The sequence below is a fragment of the Pseudorca crassidens genome, chromosome 13, assembly GCF_039906515.1.
Source record: "Pseudorca crassidens isolate mPseCra1 chromosome 13, mPseCra1.hap1, whole genome shotgun sequence".
In the NCBI taxonomy this organism is placed as follows: domain Eukaryota; kingdom Metazoa; phylum Chordata; class Mammalia; order Artiodactyla; family Delphinidae; genus Pseudorca; species Pseudorca crassidens.
The window spans coordinates 8,349,446-8,370,088 of record NC_090308.1 but is presented as its reverse complement, the minus strand read 5'-3'; the positions used below and the strand labels follow the sequence as shown (position 1 = coordinate 8,370,088).

The following is a 20,643-nucleotide window of genomic DNA, read 5'->3' as shown; positions in this document are numbered from 1 at the left end:
AGATGAGTGCATTTCAGGTATGATTGTCCCCATTTCTCCTTTCCTCCCGTGCCTTCTCCAAGGGTCCCTTCGCTCATAATTAACAGTGGCGTCTTTCCCTTCCTCCATTCGTTTATTTTTCCCACCACTCAGTTTAGTACTTATTTCTCTCGTCTTGCATATTAGTTTGGTTCACTCATCTAGGTTATATAGGCAGCTCTTTGAGGATGGGAACCTGGTCTCACTTTTCTTTTCAATACCCAAACCATCTACTACATTCTGAGTACACAGCTGATATTCCAGAATTGTCTGTTACCTGAATGAATGGCTGGAAGCAGAGTGATTTTCTACAGGGATGAGCCCAGGAGGCAGTAAAGCAGTGCGCTTGCTTCCATCCGAGTACAGCCACCCGTGGTACCCATACCTCTTTGCTTTTTTCAAACAATGCATCCTTCCCTCCTACCGTACACTCTGTATGCTCTGTGAAGATCCTAACTAGTGAGTTTTGGAGAGAGAATCTCTGAGAACTGTCAACTCAGTTTAGCTTAGAAATGTATTTAGAATTCTGTGAACAACTTTTTCTTTTCACGTCTTTTTCTTGCACGCAGTAGGCATCCAGTGAAAGTTTTTTCAATAGATGCAGATAAATAGAAAGAAACTAATAAAAAGAGAACACTCCTCTGATTTGAGTAAAAGAATGAATTCGTATTATTTGTACCCCTATCACACTTAGCTTGGTCAAACTATATCTTTAGGACCCGCGGGAAGAGGAGGAACAGTTGCCAGCAAGCTCTTTGCTTGGCAAGTGTAGGAGGAAGTGACTCCACGTCGCCGCATCTTTACTGTGATGGCTCTCTATTTCCCTCTGGTGGCAGATCTGTGCACTGCAATGGGTGTTTCTGAGGCTCCAGTGAGGTTAGATTTGAACAGAACGGACTTGAAGGGTTTTAGAGGTTTTTGATTCCAGTATTTCTCCAGCTGGAGTGTTGTGACAGATCCTGGAAATGCCTCTGAGTTCTCTACAAGATCAAACCTTTGCTTGGATTTCGGTGATAATCTGAAACAGATGTGTATTCTGGGTTATGTGGATGGCCCCCTTCTAAGCGCTGCCCTGCTGCTCTGTTTTCTCATTTGTGTTTGTGCTCATGGTCAGGCTGGTGCCACGTATTCCTACTTCAATTGCCAAGGGAGGCCCAGTGAGGTTCGGGCTCCCTGTAACAATACAGGTTTTGCACGAAGCCACTACAGTAGAAGCACCCCCGTGCAAAAGACTCCCACTGTCAATACTGCATTTGGAGGTGCGGGGGGAGGTGAGGCGCAGGGTTGCTTAGAAACGTGACATTCTCTCTCATGTCGGTTTTGCCGGTTGAGTCCTGTTGACTTGTGGCGTTGCTACTATTTATTTTTAAAATGTTTTAAACAGGTGCTTTAGTGATACCTAAGAGCTATAAGCCTAAATGGTTCACACCTTACTTTATCATTGTGTAAATTTATGTGTTATTCCAGAAAATGAAGTAATCCAACTGTGAGGTGGAGGGAGCAAATTTTCCCTTTAAAAGTGGTCCAAATGATGCAATGCGGGTCCCAGGTGAGTGACGTCATTCTCCCGGCATCAAGCAGTAGTCGGGGGCGGAACCGGAAATGCCCAGAAGGGATGAGGCTTTCGGACCCACAGCCCTGTGTGGTCTCCACCACCCACCTGCACTATCTGGATTTTGTTTGTTTGTTTGTTTTTTCTGCGGTACGCAGGCCTCTCACTGTTGTGGCCTCTCCCGTTGTGGAGCACAGGCTCCGGACGCGCAGCCTCAGCGGCCATGGCTCACGGGCCCAGCCGCCCCGCGGCATGTGGGATCTTCCCGGACCAGGGCACAAACCCGTGTCCCCTGCATCGGCAGGCGGACTCTCAACCACTGCGCTACCAGGTAAGCCCGCTTCACTTTGTCAGTGGAGACCTGATCTGTAATCATTTAAAAATAATAGGCATTGGGGTATGTTCCTCCTTTTCATGTTGATTCAAGTCAAAGTGTATTTCCCATTGTTCATAGCACTTTTCTTAGTAGTTTAAAAAAGTATAACATGTGATTCTTGCCCAAGAACAGTTTAAAATTAAATTTGGGGGGAAGACATATGTGGGATTTTAAAATATTTAATGATAGTGCCGCAAAGTAAGACAGTCAAGGAGCGACACTGTCCCCTTGGTCCAACCTGCCAGGTGGCCCTTGACACTGCGTTCCTTCCTTGCATCCCCGCAGTAACCCTTTTGTAAAGTCTCCTGGGAAGTCGAGAAGGAAACCCCCAGCTCCCTCGGTGCCTCAGGTGCATCTGCCGAGGGCTCTGGAGCCTCACTCTTGTCACCTGGAAGTGGCCCGGGAGCGCTCCTCAGGTCCATCCGTGGGAAGACGGCAGGATGGCCTACAGGGGGAGTTCAGTCTCTGCTAAACCCGCTGCTTCCGAGGTCTGATCGCGTGCTAGGCTCCTCGGGAAGAATCCAGGCCCCTGCAGTCGGGGTCTCCTTCTGTCAGCAGCGTCTCTGCCATCGCGTGGCCCAGTCTGCCAGGCTAAGAAAGCAGCAGCCTCCCGCCAAGGTGGGCCCATGGCCTTTGTCACCAGTGTCTGCACGTGCGCGAATGTGTTGGCGCAGGTGTGCCTGTGCGCGTACAAGTGCAGGCTCGTGGGAGGCGTGGCTGGTGTCCGGCCCTCCTGGGGAGTAGAGCAGTCCTGGGTAGAGGATGGGTTTTTCAGCCTGTGAGGAAGGGTCCATCGGGGACCCCGAGTCCCGACTTCGGTATTCCTGACTCCAGAGGTGATGTGACTCTAACCCAAATCCCCAAACACAGGCTTGCGGTGTTTCCTAATCCCAGGCTGATTAGCCCGAAAGCCAGTGAGTGTGGCTCTATCTCTCCAGGACCTACAGACACAGGTCCTGTATCTACAACATAAGGAAGTATGTAAGCAGAGGTTCCAGAGTTTGTGAAAACTAGGACAGTACCCGTTCTTTTCATGCGTAAATTAGCCATTGTTCCTCACACAGGGGCATTTTGTGATTTCTCACCTCTCTCCAGCTAGTCTAGGGTAGCTTCCCTCCTGGGTCGCTGGTTGGATGCTGTCACACCTTGTTCTCTGTCAGGCTGGCCTGGCTCCTTCCTGGGGTACCTGTCACTTCTGCTGATGTCCCATTGACCCAGATGCTTCACATGGCCAAGCCCAGCTTCAAGCGGGTGGGGAGTAGACTCCACTTGGCAAGGCAGGAAGAAACTGCAAACTCACAGCCCAAAGGGGTGTGGGTCCAGGGATTGAGGCTTTGGGGGGAATCTCCCCCACATCCAAAGAGCAAGGATGAAGACACTGGCCCCATCTTCACAGGACTCAGAGTCTGGGTGGGGGGCAGGCAGGGAGATATACAGTTCCCACGACCCAGTGTCAGAATGGAGCAAACCCAACAGTGGCCCACAGTGGGCTCCATGCGGTGGGTGGAAGCGCCAGCAGGCAGGAAGGAGACTCTACAAGGCGGAGCCAATGGCAGGAGAGAGGGGCTGGGTCTGCAGCCCCGGCAGCTGCACAGTGAGGTGTCTGGGATGGGGGGCCGGCTGCAGGGGATCCTGGTGGGTAGCAAGGAGGAGAGGTGGAAGATGAGGCCACCAGCTACAGCTAACCGACATCATTACAGACAGGGTGGAACCATGTTATTATTTTTAGTCAGTCTCACATTCTTGGTCAGGTGATTCTTGAAATTTTAAATACTTATAATAACTCCAGCAAGTTTACTGGAAAGTTGTGCAGTTGGCATTTACTGGTGCAAGTGACACAGGATGGAAAAGATGTGGATGAATTTATATCACTAGCCTAAGGATGATTTTTTTCATCCTTTGTCAATTTCAGATGCACGTTGATATTTCTGTGGGAGTTACCTTTCTTATCCCAATTATATGGTCAAAGGGAAACACATTTAAAATTTTGTAGCCGAGGAGGTTGCAACTTCAGCTTTTCGGATTAAATTCAGCCCAAGAACTCTGCCGACATGAGGGGCAGAAATTGCTGGAGATGTGTTTATCATGGCCTGCAGCCACTTTAGCAGAAATGGAATTTTGTTTGAGGTTGTAAAGAAAAAAATGCAGGATTTATGGAAGCACAGATTGCCTGGGTATCTCTGGAAAGGGTGTATAATGGGTGCTCCGGTAATGAGGGGCACCAGGCAGCAGCTTTGCTTTGCTCTGCACTTAATGACACAAGCCTGTGAAAAGTTCCCACCTCCCTTCCACCCCCTTTCACTCTCTGCTTCTCCACTGTCTTCAATTTCCCTCTCTGTTCCTTTTCCTCTCTTCTTTCTTGCTTTACCCTAAAAGAGGAAGTAGCCGTTTCTGCCCCCTTGGGAGTCCCGTCCATAAACTTTAAACAGAAATTGACAAGATCTGCCTAGCGGTTCAGTTCGGGAAACATTATGGGCTACTTTTTTAGAGAGGCAGGCAGCATTTCTCCGCAGGTGGTAAAAAGAAAATGCCAGGAGATGGATCAAAAACTAGAGTTCTTAATATAATCTTTGAAATGAGAGTTGTTAATACAATCTTATTTTTGTGTTCCCCTCCCACCCGAGTCCCCAGCAGGTATTCTGGGCTTTGTCGTAGAGTGAGTGAGAGAGGGAGAAAGAAGCTGAGTCAGGGCAGTTTCCTCATTCTTAAAGCTTCTGTTTGAGAGAGACAAAGAGGAGGGAGAGAGAGAGAAAGAGAGAGGTGCAGAGAGAAGAGATTTACAAAATATCTACTTGACTGCACAAAGGTTCTAGTACAAGGATGTTCACTGCAGCATTGTTTACAACAGTGAAATGCTGGAAACAACTTATATATCCAATAATAAGGCACTAGTTTAAAATTATCGTGGGGTGTGACAGCTTCCCAGCCCCCAGAATTTCTGACTCAGTCCATCTGGGATGGGGCCCGAGAACCTGCATTTTTAACAAGCTTTCAGGTGGGCTGATGCAGCTGACCTGGAAACACCCTTATATCACTCTGAGAACCATTGTTCTAAAGGAAAAAGGTGCTTCAAAGTTAGAAGCAATAATCTTCTTTCCAACTTTTCCATATTTTCTAGGAGTGCTCCTTTAAAATATCGTATGCAAAATATTATAAAAGCATTCTGGAATTTTTATGAGACCAGTTTTTTCTTAAACTGAATAACACATCTGCATGAATAAATATTATTTACATACTACCTCCCAATATCTGTAAATTGAATTTCAGATAAAATTCATTCTCTGCTCTGTGTCCTAGCACTTGCCAGCTGACGTCTGTGTATGTTGACGACCACTATGTGCATTGTGTGGTGTTTTGCTGTTCCAGTTGATAAATTCTTGGCCCAAAGCCATGGCTCAAAAAGTCACAGTACTGCTGACATTATACATGAAAGGATCTCAGTGAACCAGAGGGGTGCACACCCCTGTTTGAAGAGTTTTTAAACATTTTCTTCTCTTCCCTCTGTTTTTTTTTACACTCACAGCCACTGAATCATGTGTTTCGGCGTCAGCACTTGCCTTCAGGAGTTCTTGTCCTGGTCAGTGGGGCTGCTATACTGGTCAGTGCCCAGGATCTGCTCACATCCTCTTGGACCCTCTCCCTCCATGTCTGTGGGCTCCCCAACCTTTTTTTAAAGGACTCCCCTTGGCTATGGGAGGCCCTTATCCCCAATACCAACAGGCCCAGCTCCCTGACTCGCGTGGGGACCACCCTGAGGTGTAATTTATCCTCTGAGGTTCCTCTGTGGAATCAGGCTGCAGTGACCCTCTGTGGGGCGTTGGCTTGAGACTGAGCCTTTGCTGGACCCCCCGTCTCGCCTTCCTCACCTCCCAGTCGGCCCTGGGAGCACTGCTTTCACAATCAACACATCACCTGTGTATGAATCTTCATCATGGGGTCCACGTCTGGGGAATTCTGACTTAAGTCACGGGTCCTTGTACGGTGTATGTAATCTACACAGGATAATTGTCAACAATAAAAATGCATTGGTTGGTACTCTGCTGACCAGTAAGGACATAGAGTTATAAGGCACAGCTGATGGCCTGGAAGGAATCAAGATCTTGTTTGGGAGATGTAAAGCACGTAGAATAAAGTTCAGTGATCGCTGGGGGCAGGATATTATTTGAGACATATTTGCCCCTTTGCTTTCATCTTCAGGTGGCTCTTCGCCATCCTCCCCTCCCACCTGTGGAGTGCTGGGGGCGCCAACTTGTCCCTGTGTCCCACGTGCAGCACAGAAGTCACAGGAAGACCCACGAGTATGAAGAATGGTGTGGTTAGGCACGTGAGACGTCTTGGTGGGGTCTCATGTGACTAGATGAAATGGCCAGGTGGCACCTTCCCAAAGGCTGTGCACCCTCTGAGCTTCCTAAACTTAGGGAAAGGAGGGGAAAGTGACCGAGATTGTTTCTCTTCAGAGATTGTTTCCCTTCCTCTTGATAGGAGGAGGTGTCAAAATAGCAATCCAGTCAACACAGAAAACAAGAACTGAGATCGACGCGCAGCACAAATGCAGGGGCGAGCGCCAAATCGATGCAGCAGGCGGCTCTGTGGCTCGAGCTTATGACAGCTTTATGGGCTCAGGGAGGCTCTGCAGTGCAGGTGTCTTCTTGTATCAAGTCTCTCTATCTTAGACCTTCAGGGAAGTCAGAGTTGGTTAAACCAATAAATAAGAAACATCCTGTGCAAAAATCACACCCTCGTGTTAGCTTTGCTTTGACTTGCTTCACTTTGAAGCTTGCCCAAGGCCGAGTAATCCCCAACTCAAGCCTGGTTAGAGCTAATCAGAAGAGTTTTGTTTAACAAAGCAGAGGGAGGTCAGCTCTTCAAAAGCAAAATACTCAAAGGATTTAATTTTTATACATGTAAATGCATCCTATTTACTGAGTCCCTAATTTGGCCCAGAGCTGAAGTGGCCCCGTGACCTCTTCAAGGGAAACAAGGGTGAGGGACTTGTTTGCTGGCTAGTTACTCCTCCTTGGCCTTCCTTCGTGGTATCTCTTGGAATGAAAGATGGGTGTGTCAGACCCTGGCTCCTTAAGGCCACGGTCCCCAACCTTTTTTGGCACCAGAGGCCGGTTTCGTGGAAGACAATTTATCCACGGACCGAGGTGGGGGGAAGGTTTCGGGATGATTCAAGCACATTACATTTATTGTGCACTTTATTTCTATTATTATTACATTGTAATATATAATGAAATAATTATACAACTCACCATAATGCTGTCAGGAGGCAGAGCTCAGGTGGTAATGCGAGAGATGGGGAGCGGCTGTAAATACAGATGAAGCTTTGCTCGCTCGCCCACCACTCACCTCCTGCTGTGTGGCCCAGTTCCTAACAGGCCACGGACTGGTACCAGCCCGTGGCCTGGGGGTTGGGAACCCCTGCCTTAAGGGACTTCTGTTGCCAATTACTTTTCCTATTTGTAGTATAAGGAGGATGTCATTCGCCTTGCTAATTACTGAGAATAGAAAAGAGATGAATCCTTTTAGAGACTTTGGCTGGTACAGAGTATGACCTGAGAAAGCCAGTGCTTTTATGATACATAATGTTAACAGTGATATTGACAGTGAGATGCTGACTAGCGCCTTGTGTCAGTCAGGGTTTGATCAGAGAAGCAGAGACACTAGGGGAGATAAATATATCTCCCTGTCTGTCTATCTATCATCTACCTGTCTATCCAATGCCTATTTGTAGATATAAATATACACATACATACAGATAGATATAGTAATAAATATAGATACATAAATCTTAAGGGCTCAGTTATAGAGACTTGACCGTGGGCAATTCTGGGAGCTGCTGCAGTGATCTCTCTGGGAGCTCGTGCCTTCGTGCAATGCTGGAGCTTGAAGTCTGAAAGGCAGGCAGCAGGGAAGCAAAGATGGATGTAAAGTCTTGGAAACCAGGATCAAGCTGCAAGCCAAGAGCACGACACTGGAAGCTGTATCCATTTTCATCGCCTCTGACCTAGATGGTGTGGCGGCCCTGCAGGGACTGGGCCCTTTGTCACTCAGCTAGTCACTCTGGCCCGGGGTCAGAGAAGCTGGAGGGGATCTGCGGATCAGGGTGTTGGCAGGGACAATCTTCCTAGTCTTTTTCAGCATCTAGAGACTGTGAACATTCCCGTTTTGTGGTCACATCGCTCTGACCTCTGCTTCCATTGTTGCATGTCATTCTCTGACTCTCCCACCTCCTTCTTCCATCTTTTAAGGACCTTTTGATCACATTGGGCCCAACTAGCTAATCCAGACAATTTCCCCATCTCGAGATCCTTAATTAGTCACACCTGCAAGATCTCCTTTGCCGTGAGAAGGTAACACGTTCACGGGTTCTGGAGACTAGGACACCTTTGGGGGCCATTATTCTGCTACTGCAGGGCGTGGGTTCCAACTGTTTAGTGCCACACTGCCATGTAGAACTCTGAAATGGCCTGTGCTGAACTCTGGTTAGCGGTGAAGTTTACTTAGCTCTAAATGCTGGTAAGCACTTCCTGAGTAATGTAGGGTCTAAGGCATGAATTAAGCGCTAGATCACTGGACACTATTGGACTCACAGAGGAGAACCTCATATGCTGTACACAACCCCATCTGCAGTCTAGAATCATGTAGTTGTGACTATAATTACTCAGTGTATTTTAAACTTTTCTTTAAATTACAAAAACAACCCAGGAAGATATGCTTGTTGTAAAAAACTTCAAAATGAAAAAAACAGAACTATAAAGAATAAAAGGCAGACAAGCCTCTTGGATAGCCTCATCCACCAGAGGGCAGACAGCAGACGCAAGAACTACAGTCCTGCAGCCTGTGGAACAAAAACCACATTCACAGAAAGATAGACAAGATGAAAAGGCAGAGGGCTATGTACCAGATGAAGGAACAAGATAAAACCCCAGAAAAACAACTAAATGAAGTGGAGATAGGCAACCTTCCAGAGAAAGAATTCAGAATAGTGATAGTGAAGATGATCCAGGACCTCGGAAAAAGAATGGAAAAAGATCGAGAGGATGCAAGAAATGTTTAACAAAGACCTAGAAGAATTAACGAACAAACAAACAGAGATGAAAAATACAATAACTGAAATGAAAAATACACTAGAAGGAACTGGCTATTTAAATCCTGTCCTAGAGGGACAACTAAGTCAACCAAGAGAATCCATGTAGATCTGACTCCCGAAGAAACAGTTGTGAAGGGATCAGCCATCATGGAAAGTGCAATTGAATGTTTCCTGAGGGGCGCTCTACAGTATCCACAAAGGTGCCCCTGAGAAAGAGTGATGTCAGCCTCCAGGACCCTCGGTTGGCCAAGAACTCTCCTGCCCACCTTCTTCTCACGCTCTTCCATACTCTTGATGCTGGAGGGGTCAGAACTCGTTAGCAAGCTGAGGGCTGTAAAAACCTCAGGAGGGCAAAGGGCAGCAGCTTCAGTGTCTGTGGGCTTCTAGGTACAGCCGGCTCCAGGAGAGGTCGGGAGAAAGTCTAATTCAAATCAAGTTTGGAATTTTTATGACTGTACAAGATTAGACATTTTTAAGTATGGAATTGACACTGTGTTTATGACTTAGAGCAACCATAGGATTTGTTTTCTCCCTATGAGTTCACACAAGTCATGACACTGCCTGAGTTTTCTCCCTGAGACAGAAGAGGAACTGATCCCACTGTAGATATTTTAAAGGAACAGCGGAAGACAAAACTAAAGTCATTTTCTTATCAAATCTTATGAGGCTTTCCTGTTCCATATACATCTCGAAATTTTTTACTTGACCTTTACTAAACTTTATACAATCTTCTGAAACATCCTCTAATCACTTACTGGCATGCATTAGACATCATCCTGCGTCAGTATAGTTTCAATCCATTGATTTTCCTGGCTGCCTAGAACTCTAGGGTCTGGATGTACAGTACTTTCACCAGTCCTTTATTCCTATTATTTTTGTTATTTACTATTAAGAATAATATTGCAAAAATATTTGTTTACCACCTGTGTGACACCTATGAATAGATTTCTCTGGATGGATCACTGATGTGGAGCTGCTGTCACATAGAACATGTTGACCCCATGTGTTTTTATCTTCGTACCCTTCGTGCTCTTTCTTTCTGATAATAGCATCCCTCTTTTCCTTTGGGGAAATGGAGATGTAATAACAAAACACCTCAAATTTTTGTCTTCTGCTGTTATTTAAAAGCAAATACAGTGGGGGCAGTGCTTGCACTGCCTGGGGAAGAAACTTAGCATCCTGTCCTCTTGTGGGGAATTGGAGTCATATGATCCAACTAAGCCAATGAGATGCTACCTCCCGAGAACACAAACAATGGAAAACGGTTGGGGATGATTTGTCCCCAAAGGGGTACCTAAATCAAGCTGGCTAAACATTTCTGCCCTAAGGCTCTATTGAGTCCTATTTTTCCTGAGATTTTGTTATTAATTGTTATTCTTCTAATACTGTGGGGGGTTTTGTTTTTTAAATCTAGCCCAGGTGTGTCTCTGTTGTTTGTTAATGATATAAAGAGTATGTGTATTTAATATTTTGACAAGTACCTCTAGTTGTCCTCCAATCTGAAGTAGCTGTTTAAACTTCCACCAACAATTGGCAGCTTTGGGACTTCATTTCACTTTGATTTGCTTTAAACAGGTGTGTAGTGTTATTCAATTTTTCTAATACAATAACCACTTCGATTTCCTTATAGAGTGATTCTGCTTCTGAGTAAACTGTCATTTTCTCCTGTAGGTCAGCCAATAAATAACTTATTATTCCTAGAATGCGACAGACTTGCATTATCTTGCCAGAAGTATAGTTGATGAAATGGCCCAGGGTCAAGTTAATTTGATTTATAACTGGAGTGATTCACAAGGACATGAACTACAAACTTTGGACTCGAAGTATTCCGAACTGAGTATTCTCACATGGTCACCTTGGCAACTGTAAATAATGACATAATCATCAAAGATCAGCAAAAAGAACGGTCAAGTATTGTACAAAAAGTTCCTTTAATTCACATCGTGTTTGCCAATTATTTTATTCTTACTTTAAATGTACATTAGAAAAACCAGCTGTTGAAGGCATATGAAAAAAAAATCAGATCCTGCCACTGGGCACATACCGTCACTGAAAGTAGTACATGTAGGATTCATTGCCCTGTGTGAAGAAACATGTCCAGGTGACTTATGGACGATTGGGGCCATAAGTAAAGGTGAAAGAAAGTGAGCACTCAGTTACCAAGAATTGTACCAGGGAGAGTGTGGAGGAATGAAATCATGCCCACCACCAACTTCTTGAAACACTTCCTGCAGTGTGAATAAGGGGGGAAACTGTACACATTTGACTTTTATCTCCTCTCCTCTCTCCACCTACTTTTGTTGAAATTTAGAGAAGAATGGAAAATGTCCAGAGGAGAGAGAATTAAAATATCCTGGCACAGGGGCTTTGCAAGGTTTTGCCTGAGAGCTGGAGTGCTATTCAAAATAGTTGACAGCCAGTATGGTAACGTAAATGAACATATAAGGCAAAATTAAATCAGTTACCGCCATGTGTTTTATAGGATCTTATAAAGGAAGATCACTTGAGTAAATAAAGTTGTGTTGTTTTGTTACTAAGATACGGGGAAAAGACTGCCTTTCACATGACAAGCAGTACAACTGACAGCGGAGAGATGGCCAAGTGCCTGAAATAGATAAGGACCAGTTGCCAGGGCCTCCAGCATAGGCTGCTGATGAGAGTGGACACCGCATTCTGCTCATACTCCACAATTAAGAAAGGTGTTTTCTGTATGGAGTTTCTTTCTTTCTTTCTTTTTAAATAAGAGAAAATCAAACAAAAATTTAATAGCATGTGTATGTGGGAGAGACCCAAGAAAACTGAGTAACCCCTGGGGGTTCTTTATAGATACTATTTCAGTTTATGGGCTCTGCCTTGTGTTTTGAGTTTCTTAAGAATTTTTTAAAACATGAAGTGATGTTAAGTTTCATCTAATGCTTTTTCTGAGTCAAATAAGAAGAGCATATCGTTTTTCTCCTCTAGTCTATTAATGTGGTAGAGTACATTTCTGCTAATGCTAAACCTCCCCTGAATTCCTGGGAAAGAGCATATTTGGACAAGATATATTTTTGCTTTTATGCTTGACTAGATTTGGTTTGCTAATGTTGTTTAGGATTTTTGCATCAACGTTTATCAGTTAGAGTGTCTTTAATTTTCTCTCACCTTATCATCTTTGTCTAGTTTTGGCATCAAGATTATATTAACCTCATGGAATCCTCCTAGGGGAGCACTTCCTCGTTTTACATCTTCTAGAATGGTGGTCCCCAATGTTTTTGGCACCAGGGACCAGTTTCCTGGAAGACAATTTTTCCAATGGACCAGGAGTGGGGGGGTGGGGAGGAAGATGGTTTGGGGATGATTCAAGCACATTACATTTATTGTGCACTTTATTTCTATTATTATTACATGGTAATATATAATGAAATAATTATACAACTCACCATAAAGCAGAATCAGTGAGAGCCCTGAACTTGTTTTCACTTGCCACTCACTGATTTTTGATATGAGTCTGCAAGCAATTGATCTATTATGGTCTCTGTGCAGTCAGACCTCTCTGCTAATGATAATCTGTATTTGTAGCCATCCCCCAGTGCTAGCATCACCACCTTGACTCCACCTCAGATCATCATAAGCAGCGAGCAAGCTAGATCCCTCCTACGCCCAGTTCACAGTAGGGTTCACGCTCCTATGAGAATCTAATGCGGCCACTGATCTGACAGGAGGCGGAGCTCAGGCAGTAATGTGAGCGATGGGGAGCGGCTGTGAATACAGATGAAGCTTCGCTTGCTCACCCGCTGCTCACCTCCTGCTCTGAGGCCCAGTTCCTAACAGGCCATGAACTGGTGCTGGTCCGTGGCCTGGGGGTTAGGGACCCCTGTTCTAGAAGATAAGAACAATTTTTCTTTGAAAGTTATGTAGAATTTGCTCATAAAATTGGCTGAACTTGCTATTTTCCTCGTAGGAAGATTTTAAACTACTGATTTAATTTCTCTAATAATTGGAGGACCATTTGGGCCTTCTCTTTCTTCTTGAGTCAAGTTTAATAAGTTATAATTTTCCAGGAATTTATTTCGTATAAGTTTTCAAATTTATTAGCATTATATTGATGAGCACATTAAGTAATTATGATGAACAGATAAAACAGCTATGATACTTCATAATATTTTCTTTTCCTTTTAATATCTGCTGTTTATGTAGTTGTGTCTTCTTTTTTTTAAGTTCCTATTTACCCTCTATCTGTACCTTCTTTCCTATTTTTTCTTAATAAATTTCACAAAATATTTAGTTATTATTCTAAGGACCATTTTTTATTTTTATCTTTATTTATTTATTTATTTATTTTGATAGGTAAGAAGTGGATTTATTTAGAGACATACACATTCCATAGACAGAATGCGGTCCGTCTCAAAAGGCAAAAGTGGCCTTGGGAAAAACACACGCCACAGACAGAGTGTGGGCAGGGATTTCCAGGAATTGAGCCACCACATACTTTTGGGCTTTTATGGTTGGCCTTGGAACTGTCATGCCGCCTGTGGGTATGTCAGTTAGCAAGTGCATTACAGTGAATGTATAATGAGGCTCAAGGTCTACTGGAAGGTGAATCGTCTGCCATCTTGGACCTAGTTGGTTCTAACCAGTTTATGTCATATCCTCAAGGGCTGTGTCATTCTTTTAAAGGTTGTGCCCTGCCCCCTCCCCTCCTGTTTTATTTCCCCCTCAGAGATTTTACTCCCATATTCTTAAGGGAAGCAGGGGGGCAATGGTCCGTCTTCTGTAACTGCTTCAAGGCTGAGTAGGGGCATTGACCCTGCCTGTCAGGGAGTAAAGATCTCTGGATGCCTGATCTAGGGGCCCCAGTAAGGACTATTTTTTAAAATTATACTCTCTGTTGTTGCTGTGGATTTCTTTTCATTAATGTCTGCTTTTTTTTTTTTTTTTTTTACTATCTCCTTCCTTTTCCTTTAAAGAGTTTATTCTCTATTCTTTTCTTAACTTCTTAATTGGGCATTTAGCTTATTTTCAATGTTATAATTTTAAATCCAGGTGTTTGAGGTTACATATTTTTCTTATATATGAATATTTAAGGCTACACACTTTCTAATTTTGCAATATCCGATGTGTTATGATATGTACAGAACTTATTATTGTTCAGTTCTGAGCATTTAACAATTTCTGTTATGATTTTGTCTGTTTAATTTCTAAATATAGATTTAAATTTTTGATTTTTTAATTTTATTTTATTATTTTAAAGAATAAATTTATTTATTTATTTTGGCTGAGTTGGGTCTTCGTTGCTGCATGTGGGCTTTCTCTAGTTGCGGAGAGCAGGTACTTCTTTTCATTGTGGTGCTCGGGCTTCTCATTGTGGTGGCTTCTCTTGTTGCGGAGCATGGGCTCTAAGTGCACGGGCTTCCATAGTTATGGCATGTGGGCTCAGTAGTTGTGGCTCCCGGGCTCTAGAGTGCAGGCTCAGTAGTTGTGGTGCATGGGCTTAGCTGCTCTGTGGCACGTAGGATCTTCCTAGACCAGGGATCAAACCCATGTCCTCTGCATTGGCAGGTGGATTCTTAGCCACTGCGCCACCAGGGAAGTCCCTAAAAATTTTATTTTTGACTTTGATTTCTGACTTCACTGCACTATGGTAAGAGATCATGGTCTGTATGACACCTATTTTTTTTTTTTAATTTGAGGCTTCTTTATGGCCTAATTCATGGCCAATTTTTATAAATGTTCCATTTGCACTCAATAATAATGTATATTCTGTATATGACCGATAAATCGAGCTTGTTAGTTGTGTTAAATATTCTACAGCTTTACTACTTTATCTGATCCATAATTGAGGAAGGAATGTTGAAATCTCTCCTCTCTTGGTTTAGAAGCTATACATTCTATATTTTTTAGTTGTTACTCTTAAAAGTTTGCTGTACTTAATTAAAAAAATCTAAATTAAATTTCCCAACCTCGTTTCTGGACAATATATGTTTACTTTAACCCTCTTAAAGTAAACCTTCGATGAGCCTTCCCCTTGAGCTTCTGCACGCTATGCCATGTAATCATTTTCTTAAAACTAAACTGAAGAGTGAAATCCTGAAATTACAAAAGTCTTAATGGAGAGTCAATGACCAGGGTAAGAACAGTGTGACTTCTTGTATTGCCAATTCTCTTTCTCTGTTCCCTCTCATCCAATTTGTCAGAAAACCATCCTACCTGTACCTTCAAGCTGTACCGAGAGTCTCATCAGTTCTCATCCCCTCCATGGCTATCCTTCCAGTCCAAGCACCATCTGCCCTCACCTTGATTATAAAGCCTGCTTACTCGCCTTTCTGCTTCCACATAAACCTTGTCATGCCACTCTTCTGATCAGAGTCCTCCAATGCACTCCCCTGCCCCACCACTGTGGGATAAAAGCCTAAATCCTAATGTAGCCTTCATTGTCCTTACTACAATGTCCCCCGTCTTTTAAAACTTATCTCCTGCTCACTTTCAATCACTGCTGTTTTTAGTGTTTTAGATCCCCAGTGCCCAGAGCTGTGTCAGGCACGAAGTAGATACACAATAAATATTGGTTGAGTGAGCAAATGAATGGCAACTGATCTATCAGTATTTCCTGGAATTTACTGTGTGCTTGGTACTGTGATGGCCTTTTTGGGTGGCAGACAGGGCATAAAGGTAAATCTGGATTCTCATCCTCCTGAGGACAGGGGGAAGGTACTGGTTAGAACTCATGGGTTGCGGGCTAGAAATCCCACTCCAATTTAGCCAGAGAAAACTTTTGTCTCCCGGAAGCAATCTTCAGGAAGGGCAGAGCTGGGGCTGGAGCCCAGGACTTGCCCACCTGTGCGATTCTTTCTCCCTGATTCGTTATCCTCCATGTTTTGGCTCCAGTATCTCTGGATGGTACCCTTGAGGCTGGAGTCAGACACACAGGCCCCTCTTGGCTACCGTATCAATTTCTTGTGACTGTTGTAACAATTACCAGTTTGTGGGCTTAAAACAACCCAAATTTATTCTCTCAGTTCTGGAGGCCAAAAGCCTGAAATTCTTTCCACTGGACTGAAATCAAGATGCTGGCAGGACCGTGCTCCCTGCAGAAGCTCTGGGGGAGAATCTGGTCCTTGCCTCTAACAGCTGCTCATGCTGCTTGTGTGCTTGGCTTGTAGCCGCATCACTCCCATCTCTACCTCTGTGCACACATTGTGTCCTCTTCTATATACCTCAGATCTCCTTCTCCTTCTTATAAGGACACATGTGATAGTATTTAGGGCCCACCAGATAATCCAGGATAACCTCTCCAACTCAAGATGCTTCACTTAATCACATCTGCAAAGACTTTTTTCCCCCCTCTGTATACGGTAACATTCACGGGTTCCAGGGATTAAGACATGGACATCTTTGGCGGGGGGGTGGGGGTGGGGGGGCATATTTCAGCTTACCTCGGCTACCATCCTTCAGCATCCATGAATGACCGGAGGAAAAAACCTTTTCCACCAGCTCCAACGAGAAAAGTCCTTACTCTGACTGACCCTGCTTGGGCCACTGGCGATCCTTGGACCAACTAGGTGGGAAAGAGGGTGGTTGGGAGGGGACAGGCCCCACTGGAGCCGTTTGGTTGGAGTAGAGGAGGGGGCTATTATTCCCGGAATAAGAGCAGGGAGGGGAGGGTGCTGGGCAGACCAAGGCCATAGCTCCATTAAATGGCGGTGGGGAAACATTGCAAAACTGGGGAGTAATTAAACATTAAAATGGTTGCAAACTGCAAGAAGAGTTCTGGGAGCTCATAGACCTTGCAGGATGAATGAAGAACTGGGACCCAGGGGAATGTTTTCCTGAAAGGAAGGCCATAGAATTCTGCCTTTCCTGGGTGCTCACTGGGCAAGCGGCGCCTGCCAGGGCTTAAAGGGGCGGATGTGGTGTTTCAGTTCAGAAAAGAGATGCTGTGTTTCTTTTTCGTCAGTCGAGAATTCGTCTTGCAATCTTTTCCTCTTTGCAGAAGGACACAAGTCTGGTCAAGTTGGGGCCTGTCACGACGGAGGGCTGACTCGACCTTAGGTTGTGAGCTGCAGTCAGATGAGGTCTGCGAGGACGCTGCTGGGCAACGTAGGCATCTGCGCCCAGAGCGCGGACCTGCCCGGGCGCAGGCGTCCTGGTCGCCTCCAGGGGCTCTCCCAGTCCGCTCGGGCGGGCGGCGAGGCTTCCAAGGCGGGGAGCCTACCGCAGATAGGTGGGAATCGGGAGAGGGAGGCCTAGGCCGTGTTAGCATCATAGAGACCGGAGGAAGCGAGGCCAGGCGAGTGCTGGGCCTTGAGAGCTCCGCGCTTACAGAACGCTGCCTTTGAACCCAGTTCAGGCGCTCCGCAGAAACCACAGCGAGGAGCAGCAGTATCTAAGGACCTTAAATCCTCCTTTCCCGGGTGCGGGGTGTGGGGAAGACCAGGGAGGGCTGCAGGAACGACCGCAACAGGCTGATAGAGGTGAAGGGGCCTGGCTCGGGTCCCCAACGTTGAAGCCAGAGGTATTTATTTAAGGTGACAGAGGCATGCCTGGGCTTGGCAAGGAGATTGGACGTGATGGGCCATTCCCGCAGCCGGAAAGCCGGAGAGGTTAGACAGCGGGAGCGCACGCCCGCACAGCAATCACTGCGTTTCTAGACCCGCCCAGCGGTTTTCCCGGGCGCTTGGGCACCCTGAGCCGCGGCCCTGCGCCCCGCCCGCCTCGGGCCATCACCCCGCCACCCTCGCCACCCCCTCAGCCCGCATGCCGGCAGGGGGCGCCCGCGCGCGGCTAAAAGGCGCGGCCGGCGGCCGGCGGCCTCAGTGCGGAGCGCGGCGGCCGCGGCGCGGACAGGGAGCGAGCGGCGCGGGGCCTGGGCGCACGGGTGCGGCGCAGAGCGCTCCGACGCACACCGACGGCGGGGACCCGACGGCGGCCCCTCTGCGCTCCCAGGCTCCAGCCCAGCGCCCACCCGGCAGCCGCCCGGCCCAGCCCGCCGCGCACCCCGGGCTCCCGATGGCGCCCGAGGTCGGGGCGTCCCCGCGGGCTCGGCTCCCGCTGCCCTGGGCGGCGCTGCTGTTCCTGGCCGCGCTGCTGCCAGTCGTCTCCTCGGCGGGGGCTCCAGGTATGCGCAGTCCCGGCCTCGGCCGCCCGGCTCTCCGCGCCTCCTCACCGCTTCCCTGTCCGCCTTCCGTGCGCCGCTCACCCGCCTGTCGCTCGGGGGACCGCCGGCCTGCTCTGTACTGGCTGCATGTCCTGTCACTAACTTGTGTGTCCTCATCGCTCGCGAGTCGGGGCGCGGAGGGGCGGCTGGGGACGCGGGTCCGGGCGTTCGGAGCCTCGCGCGCTGGAGGCGGGCCCGGGGACACGGTTGGCGGCATGGGGACCTCAGCGCAAAGCGGTTTCAACTTTGCCGTCGAACGCCCGGAGTCGGGAGACACAGCAGACTAACATTCCGGGAACATTCCGGCAAAGAAAAGAAGGGGGGGGGGAATGAAAGAAAGGCGACCTCTCGGCTCTGCGGTGGGGGGAGGGGTGACGCTTTCCTTTGCCCAGAATTTCCCCGTGGGCATCCTTCTTTCCTCCAGTTCACCTGCCCCGAGGCACGGATGCCTGGTGAAGGACGGCACTCGGGAGACCAGAGGGAGGCAGAGAGGCAGGACTGTTCTCTAAGGACACGGGGAAAGCTGTGGGCCGCCGCGGGGTAATCGGGTACCTCGGTGCCCAGGGAGAAGCCGCGCTCTTACGTTGCATCTCGGTGGGAATTTTGGAGCTGGGAAGGGGGCATCTGTTTTGAGAGGAGGGAGAGGGGAGAGGGAGGGTCATTTCGGGAGAAGCTCACCATTCCCCGAAGGCTGAGGCTGGAGACGGGGTGGATGATTGCTTTGGGGGCCGAAATGTGAGAAACGCTTTTCAGAAAATGCAAGCGCGCTGTTTTCAGATTTCTTGTACGTTTCCCGCAGAGCGAGACAAATTTTTCATCCCTAAGCCGTTGGTGGCCCTTGTTTCCACCTCCTGTGCAGGCATTTTCACACTTGACACTGTGTGGCTTTTATTTATGTCATCGGTTTGAAGTCGACATTTTTGTTGACACTGCTCACTCCCAGCTGGGTTATAAAAATTCAGATGCGATTCGAAGGAGGGCTGCTTGCTTTATGACGCTATTTAGTGTGTCGACTGCCCTCCTACTACAAGGGAAAAGGGAAAAGTTGGGGGTCCCATTGCCTTCTGAGTCTTTTTGGTGGGTGCATCGTGCATAACGCTTGTCTCAGGATTATGCCAAGCGCTGGGTTGCTAAATGCCACTTTTTCATAAAACGAGGGTCCAGTTGTAGGTTGTTTTCGTCTCTGTTAGCTATTTCTAGGAAAGCATTCACTGAATATTTGTATAGTACTTATCAAGAATAAAACTATTTTAAAGCCTTTCAACTTCCCCCCCCACAACCCGTGGCTTTTTTTTTTTCTAAATTAAAATTCTCTGAATTGGAAAGAGTTTTTGTATCAGAAAACAGACTGAAAGTGGAGCCAGTGCCACCCTGGCATTTTGCAGCCTTGTACCTGTTAGGTTCCACTGCCACCTGCCCGACGGGTTTACATTTGCGTGGGTCCGAAGTCTGGGCGGCGTGTGATCGCTCCCGGAATCCTGCTGCCTTCCGCGTGCTGCTCCTTGGCTCGCCTTCCGCTCTGTAAATCACTGAGCTGTGGAATGTGGGAGCTGGAACGCTTACTGGCACTCCTCTCTACTGTGTTGACGTGGGATTTGCAAGAAAATGATGACCAGACTAGAAGCAGACAAAGGAGGACAAACGCATTTTGAAATGCATATCTACTGCATTTAAATGATAGAAGGAAGCGACGTCGCCTGCAGAGAGCTCCACGTGCTGGGGAAGAAATCGGGGGGCACGTAATTTATTCACCGGCTTCTCTGGAAGGCTTCCTGCCTGTCTTGCTGTAATAGCTGCAGTCACTGCTCCAGACTTGTACTCTGGTACTTGCAGCAGGGCTGTGGACACACTGCTTCCTCTCTCACTGAACGAATGCGTGGGCTAAGCTGCTCGAGTCAGGCCCTCCCCCATCCCCCAGACCTTCGGGATCAGAATCCCTGTCATGAAATCACCCAGAGCCACCTTCCTAGTGGCTGACCCATCACAGCTCAGAGGAGCTTTCCTTAAAACAGGTGATTTGCAGGGCATGCTGAAGATCTAAATAAACCCTTCAACTTGGTGGTCAATTAAAATGTAAAACAAAATCAGCAAGTGATGCATGCTCCCCCCCATCCCTACAATAAAATACTACGCAACAGTTAAAATTGTGATTGCACTTGCCAGTCTGATAAGATACGTTTTTCTAAAAACACCTGAGGACACACATACTCCCATACATTTATAGTGGTTATCTTAGGATGCTTTTGGGTGATTTAAAAGCTTTTTTCTTTAAAGCTTGAGGACCCTTTCAGGGAGTCCGCAAGGTCAAAGCTATTTTCAAAGTAATACTAAGACTATTTGCCTTTTTCACAGTGGTGACGTCTGTAGGGAGGGTACAAAAGCTTAGTGAGAAAACAACTGCGGGTGCTGTAGTGTGAATCTTAGCGTTGGTGCCACCGTGAGCTGGTAGTCACTGCATTTTTCAGGCT

At 46.8% G+C, this 20,643-nt stretch overlaps 1 protein-coding gene and 1 long non-coding RNA gene across 5 annotated transcripts in view; one reads left to right on the top strand and one right to left on the bottom strand.

Moving 5' to 3' along the window:
* The first annotated feature begins 1,686 nt into the window (after positions 1 to 1,686).
* The window catches only part of FNDC1 (fibronectin type III domain containing 1), a 113,674-nt gene continuing 94,717 nt past the window's right edge, over positions 1,687 to 20,643 (top strand). For 2 of the 4 annotated variants that reach the window (XM_067701629.1, XM_067701627.1), the window contains exon 1: positions 17,846 to 18,136. In XM_067701629.1, coding sequence (XP_067557730.1) covers positions 18,028 to 18,136 — 109 coding nt within the window. In that variant the 5' untranslated portion in view covers positions 17,846 to 18,027. Of the gene's footprint in view, positions 1,902 to 17,845; positions 18,137 to 20,643 lie in introns of those variants that run through there. The other 2 variants (XM_067701628.1, XM_067701626.1) reach the window with 2 other exon arrangements.
* Positions 7,798 to 17,692, bottom strand: LOC137204385 (uncharacterized). The gene is made up of 3 exons (XR_010933591.1): positions 16,891 to 17,692; positions 16,455 to 16,576; positions 7,798 to 7,902 (listed from the first exon to the last, which is right to left on the bottom strand). It is a non-coding gene; the product is annotated as an uncharacterized lncRNA (long non-coding RNA).